The sequence below is a fragment of the Hemiscyllium ocellatum genome, chromosome 26 (genome assembly GCF_020745735.1).
Source record: "Hemiscyllium ocellatum isolate sHemOce1 chromosome 26, sHemOce1.pat.X.cur, whole genome shotgun sequence".
Lineage (NCBI taxonomy): Eukaryota > Metazoa > Chordata > Chondrichthyes > Orectolobiformes > Hemiscylliidae > Hemiscyllium > Hemiscyllium ocellatum.
Genome location: NC_083426.1, coordinates 11,209,893 through 11,225,394, shown reverse-complemented (window position 1 = coordinate 11,225,394; position 15,502 = coordinate 11,209,893). Strand labels below are relative to the sequence as shown.

Genomic DNA, 15,502 nt, shown 5'->3' with positions numbered 1-15,502 from the left:
ATGGGGTTCATGCAAGTTAGGATACAGGCTGCAGAGTTTGGATGACCTCCGAAGGTTAGGTTTAGGACCATCGCTGGTGTCATTGAGCCGAGAACTAACAAAGGCATAGATGGTGGTTCCACCAGCAGATGGATTGCTCGCTGTTGATGACACAAGGATGGAAGCCTGCTTTCTTTGGTGCTTGTTCAGAGTCTGCTCCGTAGCTGGGTGTCCCCTGTAACCTTGGCTTTGCTATCTTGATCCACGTTGTTCTACTCACCTGGCTGCAGGTTTCTGTGGACTGTGTTCTGCATTGATTTGATTCTTTCATGGAATGTGGTTGTCACTGGCGAGGTCAGCATTTGCTGCCTATCCCTAATTGCCCTTGTGGTTCGCATTTCAGAGGGCAGTTACGGATCGATCACATAGCTATGGGTCTGGAGTTACATGTAGCCCAAACAGGCATAGCAGATTTCCTGTCCTATAGGAAGATTAGTGAAGAATTGCTGATAGATTTATGGTCACCCAACCCCACGATGTGGTTTCAATGCCAGATTTATAAAACTAAGAGGAGGCAGTGGCCGAGTGGTATTATCGCTAGACTATGTGTGGGCGGCACGATGGCACAATGGTTAGCACTGCTGCCTCACAGCACCAGAGATCCAGGTTCAATTCCTGACTCAGGCGACTGACTGTGTGGAGTTTGCACATTCTCCCCGTGTCTGCGTGGGTTTCCTCCAGGTGCTCCGGTTTCCTCCCACAGTCCAAAGATGTGCAGGTCAGGTGAATTGGCCATGCTAAATTGCCCGTGGTGTTAGAAAAGGGGTAAATGTATGGGTGGGTTGCGCTTCGGTGGGTCGGTGTGGACTTGTTGGGCCAAAGGGCCTGTTTCCACACTGTAAGTAGTCTAATCTATTAATCCAGATGTCATGTGGACCATGTTTAAATACTATACTGGCAGATGTGGAATTTGAATTCAAGAAACATCTGGAATTAAAAATGTAATGATGTTCATGGTCATTGTTAGAAAAACTCACCTGGTTCACTCATGTCTTTTAGGGAAAGAATCTGCCATCTTTGCCTGGGCTGGCCTATATTTAACTCCTGACCCACAGCAGTGTGGTTGATTCTGCCCTCTGCGCAATTAGAAATGGGTAATAAATACTAGCCTAGTTAGAGACACGCGCATCCTGAATTTACCAAACTGCTCTGCTAAGATTTGAACTCATGTCACCAGACAATTTGCCTCTAGGTTCCTGTTCCAGTAAATATTATCACTATACCTCCGGCTTCTGGGTCTCCACCTAGCTAGGCTCTCCCTCTCTAGACCCTTACTCCTGAATGCTCAGCCTTCTCTCACCCTGGGCGTATCGTGTTCTCTGACCCCTGGGACTCAGTGCCTCTCCCTTGCAGTGTGATACTGTGTCGTCATTTCCTGGGATAGATCACTGGAGATTGAGCCTCGCTATTTATATATATCTATACATCTGATATTTTTACTTGATCTAGCCTACGTGTACGTTCAGAGTTGTCACAGAAGTTAAAGATTTTAAAAAATATGCAAAGTTTCCCAATTCACTTGTCCTTTCAACCCAGGTCGACAAAGAGCATGGTCTAGGTTTTGTACTTAACAATAATTCTTATATATTGCAAACAAATCGATTCCAGCTACAGATAAATAATTATGCATGCACACACACACAGCCTGCAAACACACACACACACAAAGATCTGGGTGTTATTGGTAGAGGTTAAAACTGGGAAAGTGTTAACTGGTCCCTGTTCACAGGGACGTTCCTGTGCAATGACTTGTGCCACTGTATCAGAACACTGCTTATCAATCTTCCCTCACCAGATGCTTTCCCTGGTTTGGCACAAGGCACAGTGTGGCTGGTTTGCGCTTACAAACAATCACTGATCGCTTTTAGCAACTGCTGAAGGCAAATTAAACTGGTTGTCTTCAGGTTTAAATTGGCTTTTACGGCAAAGGACAACAAGCCCCTAAGCTGGTGGAAATCTAACAGCTTTGCCCTGTCTTGTTCCTAGGCCCATGCTGTGAGCCAATCACATCACTGTTGGCAGGCAGCAGGCCTTTGGCTTCAGTAACTTGTCAGTAGCTCACAGATCAGTCAGTTACTTGTTGCTAGCAGGCTTCCATTTGTACACATTCTTGGTTCCAGCTCATGTGCACCTTTCCCTATTCCTCTTGGAGCCAGCAGCTGTGTAAACAGTAACTTCACTGAGCACCAGGTTACTTACTTTCAAAAATGTGCAGTAGCCCTTAGCTTTAAAACAGTTCTTTTCCCATTTCAGTTCATAATTTAAAAATGCAGGAAAATGTAAAGACACTGTGCTTATACACACATTATACCCACCCTGGGGTGACTGTCTTTTTGGAGTTTACACATTCTCCCTGTGTCTGCGTGGGTTTCCTCCCACAATCCAAAGATGTGCAGGTCAGGTGAATTGGCCATGCTAATTTGCCCATAGTACATTAGTCAGGGGTATATGTAGAGGAATGGGTCTGGGTGTGGTTACTCTTTGGAGGGTGGGTGTGGACTTATTGGGCCAAATGGCATGTTTCCACACTGTAGGGAATCTAGTCTAATGTAATAAGTATCAGAATGAAAGCCTCTAGCCTCCTGTAGACAAGGAACAGTTCCTTTCATTATAGGGTACAAGCACAGTGGTAATGCCACTAGATTAGAGGCCCAAGGCTAATGCTATTAGGACACAGCGCTTAAACTGAGGTTGGTGGAATTTCAACCATATTCGTAAGAATGTGGAACATGAAGTTAAATTCAGCGATGGTGACCACTAAATCATCATTGATTGTCGTAAAAAAACCAATCCGGTTTGTTAATGCCCTTTTAGGGAAGGAAATCTGCCCTTTTACCTGGTCTGGCCTCTGTGTGAGTCCGGATACACGGCAAAGTGATTGATTCTTAACAACCCTCTGAAATAGCTTAGTAAGTCATTGAGTTAAAGACCAGCATGGTTGGCCAATAAACATTGACCCTGTCAGCAAAGCCCACATCCCTTAAATTAAAAAAACTCAGTGCATTTCCTTTCAGAATATAGGGCTTAAATTTCCACAAGTATTTTTTAATCTGAAGATTTTTTTTGTTTACAAACTAAATGGTTAAAGTAATGAAATGCTAGGTTAATAATGAGTAGTGTCCTCTCCCTAACCTTAAATATGTTATGCATTGAACAAGATTTATGCCTGAAGGGGTTCCGCTGCGTAACTGTGGTGCTGTTGATGGATTTTCTTTGTTTTGTCCATAAGTGCGTCACTGTCTTCCTGTTATAATTTACCGTCACGGTTAACTATTCCTCAGGTTGTTAACTTTAACCTCTGCAAATGTCCTGCCTTTTCAGGATTCGAGAGTTACAGAGTCTTCTCTTGTGAAACAAGGAGATGACGGGAAAGCAGCAAGTGGAAACGAAGATTTTAACAGCTGCAATGACTCTGAAGGTGTGTAACACAATAGTGTTTCCTCCAATAGGAATCACTGAGGTGCAGTGAGTAGCCATTTTGATTTAACTCCAGGCAATGGGTGTGAGGTTAAATTCCACTCTTTATGCTTTCTTGATTTGTGTGTCATGTTAATGTTTCTTTCTGAGAGAATGCACTGATTTTATCACCCTGTCACAATGCTGTTAATAAAAGCCCTGTGGTATTCTGAGTCATTCACTAATGTATCTGTTTGCATCAGGAAACCTGACTCTGGCAGGATCAAAAGGCTACGAAACCCGAGGTGGCAGCAACCATGAACACATCAAGCGACCAATGAATGCCTTCATGGTATGGGCCAAGGATGAGCGACGGAAGATTCTTCAGACTTATCCTGATATGCACAACTCCAGCATCAGCAAGATCTTGGGTAAGACAGCACCTGTTTGGGAAATGTACAGATGGCACAAGCGTATAGAAGACATTGTTTCTTGCCCAGGAAACTCTGAACCTGGAGAATATGTTATGTTCTGGGGGCATTAGTCAAATGGAGCTCCCCTGTGTGAGCCTGTTGATCATGCATAGCACACTGTTTAGCTTCCTTAGGACCTTGAGAATAGGTCACCGTGCTTGAATTGAAAGAGTCATCGAGAGAAAGAAAAAACAGCAATACAGGCGGTTCTGCTATAACACATGTTTCTTCAACACAAACTGGCTTCAACGCGATTGAAGAATTTAGACCATTATTTATAGAAGACAAACTTTCCTTACCTGTATTGGCTGTAACGCGATTCTGGCCCCATTAGTTTAGGTGGCACTGTTTTTTCTTATAACACGAGATCGCATGGGAATGGAACTATTGTGTTATATCAGAACCAAACTGTACTTGGAAATGAATGTACTGGTTATACTGGACCATGAGTCCAACTGGTCTATGCTGTTCACAAGGTTTACTGTTTCCTTGCCTTCTGTGCTGTCTGCTATATTGGAAATCCTAATCTTTCCAATGTGTAGTCTTTTCCAGTGGGGCTCAGAATTGATCAAAAGCAGAATCTTCTCAGTTCCGATTCTGATCACTTAATGGATGTTGTATTCAGTAGTGATGCAGAGGGGTTGGGTTCCAGTTGATATTGGATGTAGATTTGTTTGGTGATATTTCATAGAAATCATAGAACAGTACAGCACAGAACAGGCCCTTCAGCCCACGATGTTGTGCCGACCACTGATCCTCATGTATGCACCCTCACATTTCTGCGACCATATGCATGTCCTGGAGTCTCTTAAATGTCCCCAATGACCTTGCCTCCACAACTGCTGCTGGCAACGCATTCCATGCTCTCTCAACTCTCTGTGTAAAGAACCCGCCTCTGACATCCCCTCTATACTTTCCTCCAACCAGCTTAAAACTATGACCCCTCGTGTTAGCCATTTCTGCCCTGGGAAATAGTCTCTGGCTATCGACTCTATCTATGCCTCTCATTATCTTGTATACCTCAATTAGGTCCCCTCTCCTCCTCCTTTTCTCCAATGAAAAACGTCCGAGCTCAGTTAACCTCTCCTCAAAAGATAAGCCTCCAGTCCAGGCAGCATCCTGGTAAACCTCCTCTGAACCCTCTCCAAAGCATCCTCATCTTTCCTATAATAGGGCGACCAGAACTGGACACAGTATTCCAAGTGCAGTCTAACCAAAGTTTTATAGAGCTGCAACAAGATCTCATGACTCTTAAACTCAATACCCTTGTTAATGAAAGCCAAAACACCATATGCTTTCTTAACAACCCTGTCCACTTGAGTGGCCATTTTAAGGGATCTATGTACCTGCACCCCAAGATCCCTCTGTTCCTCCCCACTGCCAAGAATCCTATCCTTAATCCTGTACTCAGCTTTCACATTCGACCTTCCAAAATGCATCACCTCGCATTTATCCAGGTCGAAGTCCATCTGCCACCTCTCGGCCCATCTCTGCATCCAGTTAATGTCCCGCTACAGCCTACAACAGCCCTCTATACTGTCAACGACACCTCCAAATTTAGTGTCATCTGCAAACTTGCTGACCCATCCTTGCTAACCCCTCACCTCCAGGCAGAATATTTTCCTTCTACTACCACTCACTGTCTTCTGTTGGCCAGCCAATTCTGTATCCAGACAGCTATGTTCCCCTGAATCCTATTCCTCCTGAACTTCTGACAGAGCCTACCATGGGGAACCTTACCAAATGCCTTGCTGAAGTCCATATACACCACATCCACAGCTCGACCCTCATCAACTTTTTCTAGTCACATCCTCAAAGAACTCGATAAGGTTTGTGAGGCATGATCTGCCCCTCACAAAGCCGTGTTGACAGCATTTAATCAAGCCATGCTCTTCCAGATGGTCTCAAATCCTATCCCTCAGAATCCTTTCTAACACCTTGCACACAACAGACATGAGACTTACTGGTCTGTAATTGCCGGGGATTTCCCTATTTCCTTTCTTGAAGAGAGGAATTACATTTGCCTTTCTCCAGTCCTCAGGTACGACTCCAGTGGAGAGCGAGGATGAAAGGATTTTTGCAAGTGGCGAAGCGATTGCATTTCTCGTTTCCCAAAGCAGCCGAGGACAAATCTGGTCCGGGCCTGGCGACTTGTTAATCTTAATGTTTGACAAAATTTTCAGCACATCAGCTTCCTCTATCTCTATCCATTTCAGCATGCACACTTGCTCTTCAAAGGTTTCATTCACTACAAAGTTTGTTTCTTTCGTAAAGACTGAAGCAAAAAACTCATTTAGGGCTTCCCCTACCTCCTCAGACTCCACACACAAATTCCCTATGCTATCCCTGATTGGCCCTACTCTTTCTTTGACTATTCTCTTATTCCTCACAGAAGTGTAAAATGCCTGTGTTCTCCCTACTCCATTCTGCCAAGCCTTTCTTGTGCCCCCTCCTTGCTCTCCTCAGACCATTTTTGAGCTCCTTCCTCGCCTGCCTGTAATCCTCTAGAGCTGAGCTTGACCCTAGCTACCTCCACCTTATGTAAGCTGCCTTTTTCCTTTTAATGAGAAGCTCCACCGCTCTCGTCATCCAAGGTTCCTTTATCTTACCACCTCTTGCCTGTCTCAGAGGGACATATTTATTCATCCCTTGCAACAACTGTTCCTTAAACAGTCTCCACATGTCTATAGTGCCTTTACCATGGAACAATTGCTCCCAATCCATGTTTCCTAACTCGTGTCTAATCGCATCATAGTTTCCTCTTCCCCAATTAAATATCCTCCCATTTTGCCTAATCCTCTCCTTCTCCATAGCTATTTCATCTGGTTCTTATACGTTAGGAAAAACTATTTCATACTCACAATGCTGAAACTTCATAAAGTGTATTATTGCAACTCTCCATGTGGCTGAAAGACTAATACATTGTATTTTGGCACATGACAGTAATGCAACAGTAAATGCAGCACCTTAGGATATATGCTCACATAATAATTGGTTCCTAGCTCTTTACAAATAATATAATAAAAGGGTTAATGCAGTCAGATGACAATTCAGCATCTCTTAGCTCCCCGAGGATGGGTGTGACAGATTCAGCATTAATCCCAATGAAGAAGGGAAGAACTTACATCTATCTAGCGCCTTTCATGACCTCAGGATTTTCCAAAGGACTTTACAGGCAATGTAGTACTCTTAAGGTTTGTAATGTAGGAAGGGCAGGAGCGAGCAGTAAAATCTCACAACCCAGCAACATTACTGACCAGTTTGTGATGCTGTTTAGGAATAAATATTGCCCAAATTGCCAGGGAGAACAACACTGCTTTTCTTTGGAAATATTGCCATGGAATTTTTTACATTCATCAGAGCCATTTAATGACTCATTGGTTTAATGTCTCACTTGAAGGAACAGCACCTCTGACAGTGTTGTACAGGACTGTTGGTCTGAGATTTATGCACAGTACTGGACTGGGACTCAGATACCGTTCTCTCTGCCTCGGATGAAGAGTCTTAATAACAGAGAAATGGGCTAACCCTAAATAAATATAGCATCATGTTACAAGGAAGGTCTTGTGCTCTGACTAGGTGCAGTGTTTATAAATGATCAACTAGTGCAATAAATGTTATCATCAGCATCTAATCCATGCGTTATATAATGGGTGGGAACATTTTTACCCATGGCTTTGAAGGGAGATATTTGTCTTACCTTGTTTATCTATAGGTGTAACCTTTTGCAGAGACAACACCTCCTGTGCCATGGATACCAAATCTTTCCATTCGACAAGGCTGGTTCTGTCAGACAATGTACTGCTGCTGTGAATGGAAGTTTAATCCTTTTGTATGTGAAGTACAAAGCCTTGTATTTATCCACCTCCCTCATACACCTTTCAATAACATTGCAAAGTGCTGCAGAGGCGATAATTAACTTTTGAAGTGAAGTGATTGCTGTTGGACAGGCAAATCCATCAGCCGTTGTAAACAGAGCATAATCTCACCAAAAGCTGTGACATACTGTTGCTGTGTTTCACATGGTGATGATTGAGGAATATAGATGTGCACCTAGTCAGTAGAGGGTAGTTCCATCTCTGGACTGGTTCCTGCTGTATGTTAGCCATCAGACGTGGGTCACACACTCATCTTCAAGCCAGATGCAGTGGCTTCAGCCACTTTCCAGGCAGGAGGCTCCAATAGCACTGATGATGTTCCCTAGCCAGGGAACGAAACGTTTGCAGCAAAAACTTCCAGCTCGGCGAACAGAACCACAACAACGCTTTCCAGGCACTTGAGTATGTTGTGGAGATTGACCGCCTGGTACGGAAGTCAGATGTTAAGGTAAAGCCGTGGCTGCCATTTTTCAGATAAGCCATTAATCTGAGGAGAAAGAAAATTCTGATCCGTGTTCTGGTCAACCTAAAGAATATGACCTGGTCATTAGTGTCACTGCCATTTATGGGATCTTGCCATGTGCAGATTGGCTGCTGTTTTTATCCACATCGCAACACTGACAATTCTTCAACAGTATTCCATTAGCTATGAACCATCTGAGATAAAGAAAGGTGTTATTGAAATGTGAATTCTTTCCTTGGAGCATGGGTCTGTCGGCATTAGAAGAGATTGAGAGGGGTTGAGCCCTGGGCTGGGCAATCACTCTGATGTAACTGAGCTTAGATGGGGCACAGAGGATGGAGTGACATCCTTTCAGAACAATCAACAGAGCTTGTCAAAGTGAGAGGGCAACGTCAAATGATAGAACAAAAAAAAAGTGATAGATGGACAGAATTATCTCCTTTCCCAAAAACATTGCTAGTAAGTGAAAGAACTTCATGACCCACTGGAATATTACAAGAGTAATAAATGAATACACAGACAAATTGGGGGCAGGAGTAGACCATCCAACCCTTCGATCTGGTCTGCAGATCAATAAGACCCTTGGTTGATCTGACTGTTCCACATTCTTGCCTACCCCCAATAACCTTTTGCCCACATAGTAATCATAATCTATCTACGTCAACCTTAAAAATATTCAAAGACTCGTAACCCTCTCTTTATCTCGGTCTTGAATGAGTGATCCTCTATTTTACAACAGTGACCTCTGTTTCTCAATTTTGCCACAAGAAACATGCTCTCCACATACTCCCTGTCAAAACCACTCCGGGTCTTAACTGTTTCAATCAAGACGTCTCTTACACCTCTAACCCCCTGCTGATACAAGCCTAGTCTGACCAACCTTTCCTCATAAGCGAACCCACCCGTTTCAGGTATTAGTCTCGCAAAGCTTCTCTAAATCGCCTCCAATATATTTGCAGACTGCCTTGGATAAGAAAGTTAAAAATCACACAACACCAGGTTATAGCCCAACAGGTTTAATTGGAAGCAGGTTTAATTCGGAGCGCTACTCTTTCATCAGATGGTAGTGGAGGGCTCAATCCTAACACACAGAATTTATAGCAAAAATTTACAGTGTGATGTAACTGAAATTATACATTGAAAAATTGATTGTCTGTTAAGCCTTTCATCTGTTAGAATACGATGATAGTTTCACTTCTTTCATGTGTAAATCACAAAACTTTTTTAAAAAAAGTTGCATTCTCGGGTTAGCTGTTAACAATGGTGATAGCTAGATAATATGTTGAAGGTGTTAGCCCCCTGTGTTCTTTAGATTAGATTACTTACAGTGTGGAAACAGGCCCTTCGGCCCAACAAGTCCACACCGACCCCGCCTAAGCGCAACCCACCCATACCCCTACATCTAACCCTTACCTAACACTACGGGCAATTTAGCATGGCCAATTCACCTGACCCAGGCATCTTTGGACTGTGGGAGGAAACCGGAGCACCCATAGGAAACCCACGCAGACATGGGGAGAACGTGCAAATCCACACAGTCAGTCGCCTGAGTCAGGAATTGAACCCGGGTCTCAGGCGCTGTGAGGCAGCAGTGCTAACCACTGTGCCACCGTGCTGCCCTGTCAATGCCATGATGATCAGATTGATTCTAATCTAAAAAGTGAGATAAAGGAATTCTACATGAATGTATGCAGTTTTTGAGCAAAGTACAATGTAACTCTGCAAGTACAAATTCACCCCACAAAATATATGTGTGCATGTGGGTCTTTGTCTGTGTGTGTTTGTCTGGGCTGGAGGTTGTGAGTGTGAGAAAGTGCAGAGTGTGGGGGGGGGGGGGTGCATGTGGGGGTGTGTCTGTAAGAGTGGGTGTGGGTGTCTGTGTGCGCATCTATGCATATGTGTATCCGTGTGTATGTGTGTATAGGAGTGCTTGTGTGTGTGTGTGTGTAGGAGTGTCTGTGTGTAGTACAATGTAATGTGACATGAACCCAAGGTCCTGGTTGAAGCCCTCCCTATGGGTACCGAACTTAGCTATCAGCTGCTGCTGCCTGTCCCGAAGTCCACCTTGGATGGTGGTCACCAAAGGTCCGAGGTTGAATGTCCTGGAACGCTGAAGTGTTCCCCAATTGGGAAGGAACATCCTATCTGTTGATTGTTGTGCGATGCCCATTTGCCCGTTGTCGTAGCCTTTGCTCGGTTTCCCCAATGTGAGTCCGGGCATCTATGGTTGCACCGTATAAGATAGACAATGTTGGCTGAGTCACATGGGTACCTGCCATGTACAAGGTGGGAGGTGTCCCCACGTGTAATAGTGGTATCCATGTCCACACTCTGACACATCTTGCAGCGCACACTGTGACAGGGTTGTATGGAGTTGGCCTGAGAGCCAGGCAGCTTGCTACGAACAATGATCTGTTTGAGGTTTGGCGGTTGTTTAAAAGCAAGTAGTGGAGGTGTGGGGGACGTCTTGGTGAGGTGCTCATCCTCATTGATAATGTATTGCAGGTCACGAAGCTCCTGGGAAATACTGAACAATGAAGGGTATCCTGTTGGTTGCAGCATGTGTCTGTCTCCTGAGGAGGTCATTACGTTCCTTGCTGTGGCACGTCGGAACTGGCGGTTGATGAGTTGGGCATCGTACCCTGTTTTTGTGAGGGCATCCCTGAGTACTTCCAGGTGTCCGTCACGTTCCTCCTCATCTGAGTAGATACGGTGTATGCGTAGGGCTTGTCCATAGGGGATGGCTGTTTTAACATGTTTTGGGTGGAAGCTGGAGAAGTGTAGCATTGTGAGGTTATCTGTGGGTTTGCGGTAGAGTGTGGTGCTGAGGTGTCCATCTTTGATGGAGATGCATATGCCCAAGAATGAGACAGATAGTCGCGAGTAGTCCATTGTGAGTTTGGTGGGATGAAACTTGTTGATGTCACTGTGCAGTTTTATCCGTGACTCCTCGCCATGGGTCCAGAGGAAGAAAATGTTGTCAGTGAACCTGCTGTATAACGTGGTTGGAGATCCTGCATAGAGATGAAGTCTTGTTCGAACCTGTGCATAAAAATGTTGGCATATTGGGGTGCAAATTTGGTTCCTATGGCTGTTCCGTGTGTCTGGATGAAGAACTGGTTGTCAAAGGTGAAGACGTTGTGATTGAGGATAAAGCAGATGAGCTGTAGGATGGTGTTTGGAGACTGGCAGCTGTTGGTGTTGGGTACTGAGGCTGTTGCCGCAATGCCATCATTGTGGGGGAATGCTGGTGTAGAGTGCGGAAACGTCCATTGTGACAAGGAATGTTCCCGGTTCAACTATAACCTGGTGTTGTGTGATTTTTAACTTTGTACACCCCAGTCCAACACCGGCATCTCCAAATCTTGGATAAGAAAGTGATGGAGATTAAAGGGATGAGTAGAGACACAGTGGAACTCCATTCATTCAATAGAGCTGGAGGCAATTGCAAATACTCATCTTTCCCTCTCCCCATTGTTCCCTTTCTGTCCTCCAGACTGTGATTTCTGCTGAGCGGGTCTCTGCTTTTCCCCTCAGCAGAAAAAGCAAGTGAAATTTGTACAATTGTTGAGGAAGTCCTGCAGCTCCACATTGCCTTAAAGGCAGGAGATACCTGCAGCTCACACCTGAGGGTGATGTGTCTTTATTGCCTCGATATGCTGCCAGCAATCCCTCTTGCTTTTCCTGGTCTCAGGACTTAAGCTTATTCAGTGTGAAGAATAAGCCTCCAATCAGAGTCAGCAGAAGAGCCTCCGACTTAATGACAACAAGGGTTAATTGCATAGTAAAGGACAGCCTGCATTTATATCCATTAGTCACATCACACTAATAGAAAACATATGTGTCTTTGAAAAGATAACAAACTAGTCTACTTTTTTATATTAACCTGTTCAGAGGTATTATTACACACTTCTGGAGCACATGGGATTTGAATCTGAGCTGACCTGGCTCAGAGGTAGCGACATTGCCACTGCATCACAAGACCCCCCACCATTCTAACCTAATTTACTTGGTTGTTAACTATAGAGCGAAAGCTAACGGATGAGGAACTGGCTGACTCCTCCCAAGGTCTGTTGATGAAGGGCATATGTCCAAAACGTTGATTCTCCTGCACCTCAGATGGTATCGGATCTGCTGTGCTTTTTCAGTGCCACCCTTTTCAACTCTGATCTCCAGCATCTGCATCCTCACTTTCTGCACATATATATGAATGACAGGGTGAAACTGTATGGATTAACCCTTTCAGGCCAACTGTCATACCACAGCTGCTCCCTAAGAAAACACATTGAAGATTCCTAGCAGGCATCTCTGGATACTGTGTGAGGAATAATAACCTGGGTGCTCGAGGCATTGCAGTCTGTCTAATTTCCAGCCATCAAGCTATGGTTTATTAAATGATCTCTATATTTACTGTTGTAATTTTACATATGTGGTTCCAGCAGCTGTAAATCCATTAATATTTGCACAGGGATCAAATAGCACATTTACAGGTCACAACGCTGTCTCTCGGGTCTAGGCTGAAACTAATCCCTTGACGTCCTTGAACATCTTAATTAGAAAAACAAATTCATTGCAGAGGAATTGAGAAAGTGACAGAAGAGTTCTTGGTAACGTTGTACAGCGTTTCAGTGAAACCACATCTGGGATACTATGTGTTTTTTTGGTACCTACATTTAAGATCAGGATAGCCCTTGCATTGGAGACTGTACAATGAAGATTAACAGATGTAGTCCCAGTGTGAAGGACTCGCCTGTGTTGAGCAGATTGGACACGCCTGCTCTGGAGCGTAGAGGAATAAAAAACAGTCTCATTGTCAAACACATATGGTGAAGGGGCTAGGCAGAGTCATTGTTGTGGAGTTGTTTCTGCTAGTGAGGGAACTTAAAACGTGCAAGATGTGAGGAACCATCTTTAAATTTACACACCTCTAGAGCACATGGGATTTGAATCTGGGCTGACCTGGCTCAGAGGTGGGGACATTACCACTGCATCACAAAAGCCCCCACCAGTTTAACCTAAGTTATTTGGTTGTTAATTGTAGAGCGAAAGCTAACAGATGAGGAACTGGCTGACTCCTCCCAAGGTCTATTAATGAAGGGCATATGTCCAAAACGTTGATTCTCCTGCACCTCGGATGGTCTCATTGTCAAATACAAGATGGTGAAGAGGCTCAGCAGAGCCATTGTTGTGGAATTGTTTCTGCTGGTTAGGGAACTTAAAACTTGCAAGATGTGAGAAGCCATCTTTAAAGACTGAGTGAGGAGATAGTGCTTTTCTCAGAGTATTGTGAATCATTTTTTAAAAATCATTCACAAAATGAGAGCATCACTGGCCAGCCCAGCATGTATTGTCCAGAGGGCAGTTAAGGGTCAACCACATTGCTATGTGGTCTGGAATCACATACAGTCCAGACCAGGATGGCAATTTCTTTCCCTAAAGGACATTAGTGCACCAGATGGGTTTTTCCTGACAATCAATTCATGGTCATTGTTGGACTTTCCTTTTTATAACTGAACACCAATTCCACCTTCTGTCATGGCGGGATTTGAACCCAGCCCTCCCCAGGGCATTACCTGAATCCCTAGATTAACAGCCTAGTGATAATACCACTAGGCCATGGCCTCCCTATGGAGACACTCTCTGTCCCAGAGAGTTGTGAATGCACCATGATTGAATACGTTTTAGACTGGCATAGACAGATTTGTGATCTCTCTGGAATATAGGGTTTTCGGGGATCAGATGAGAAAGCAGAATTGAAGCTCCAAGGCCAGCCATTATCGTGTTGAATGGGAGAGCAGTCATGATGGGCCAAGTGGCCTATTCCTACATGTGTTTTGTTGTATTGGTGAGAAGCGCCATGATTTTTAGCTAGCACATTGATCCAGCCTAGTCCCACTGTGGCAGGAGGCCCCTTAATGACAACCATTTACAAATGAAAGCTAAATTGCCCCTCTTATTTGTCTTATAGGAATACAATGACAAATCCTGTTCTATCGCCCACGTGCTTCTTAACCTAGGTAGGCTCCTGGCCTAACATCACCCCAAAATTTGAAACTCTCATCCATGCAGTCAAATCCCATCATGGATTTTCCCCTCCGTGACACTGTAACCTCCTGCAACTTTAGAACCCTCCATGAACCAATCCAAGCTCTGGGTATGTTCACGTTTCCTTCATTACCACTGGTGGCCAGGTATGCAACTGCAAACACTAGAATTTCCTCTCTAAGACGTCTCCATCTCTACCACTATCCCTTCCTTTAAGATACATCTTAGAAACCACACCACATCTGGTTATAGTCCCACAGGTTTATTTGAAAGCACTAGCTTTTTGAGCGCTGCTCTTTCATCAGGTGGTTGTTCCTCAGAAGGAGCAGTGTCCGAATGTTAATGCTTCCAAATGAGCTTGTTGGACTGTAGACTGGTGTTGTGTGATTTTTAACTTCATCCACCCCAGTCCAACACCGGTGCCTCCAAGTCTTCGAAAGCGCCTTGTTAACCCCATGCTTTGCTCAGTCAACATATCTCATTGTGTGGCCTGGTGTTTGATCTTTATTTGTCTATTAAGGCTCTGGTGAAGTACTTTGGGATAGAGTCGTACAGCACAGAAACAGAGCCTTTGGCCCAACCCGTCCATACCAACCAGATTACCCCAAACTAAATGAGTCACATTTACCTGTGTGGCTAATATCCCTGTAAATCCTTCCTATTTATGTACCCATCCAAATGTCTTTTAAATGTTGTAATTGTACTCACCTTCACCACTTCCTCAGGCAGTTCATTGCATACACGCACCACTCTCCGTGTAAAAAAAATTGCCTCTTGGGTTCCTTTTTAAATCTCTCCCCTCTCACCCTAAACCTATGCCCTCCAGTTTTGGTCTTCCCCTGGGGAAAAGACCTTGACTACTCACCTTATCTGAAGAAGGGTTACACTCGAAACGTTGACTTCGCCAGCTCCTGATGCTGCCTCTAACTTGCTGTGTTCTTCCAACCTTTTATTTGTCTACTTTGGATTCCAACATCTGCAGATTTTTTTTTGTCTCTAATTCAACTTATCCATGCCCCTCATGATTTTATAAACCTCTATAAGGTCACTCCTTAGCCTCCTATGCTCCAGGACAAATATCCCAGTCTCTCCTTATACTAAAAGACAATAGACAATAGGTGCAGGAGTAGTTCATTCTGCCCTTTGAGCCAGCACCACCATTCATTATGATCATGGCTGATCATCCTCAATCAGTATCCTGTTCCTGC

At 44.3% G+C, this 15,502-nt stretch overlaps 1 protein-coding gene across 4 annotated transcripts in view; it reads left to right on the top strand.

The window, feature by feature from the left end:
* LOC132828331 (transcription factor SOX-13-like) overlaps nucleotides 1-15,502 on the top strand; it is a 201,683-nt gene that overhangs the window by 175,003 nt on the left and 11,178 nt on the right. For all 4 annotated transcript variants that reach the window (XM_060845347.1, XM_060845344.1, XM_060845345.1 and 1 more), the window contains 2 exons: nucleotides 3,361-3,457; nucleotides 3,699-3,866. In XM_060845347.1, the coding sequence (XP_060701330.1) occupies nucleotides 3,361-3,457; nucleotides 3,699-3,866 (265 nt within the window). The remainder of the gene's footprint in view (nucleotides 1-3,360; nucleotides 3,458-3,698; nucleotides 3,867-15,502) is intronic.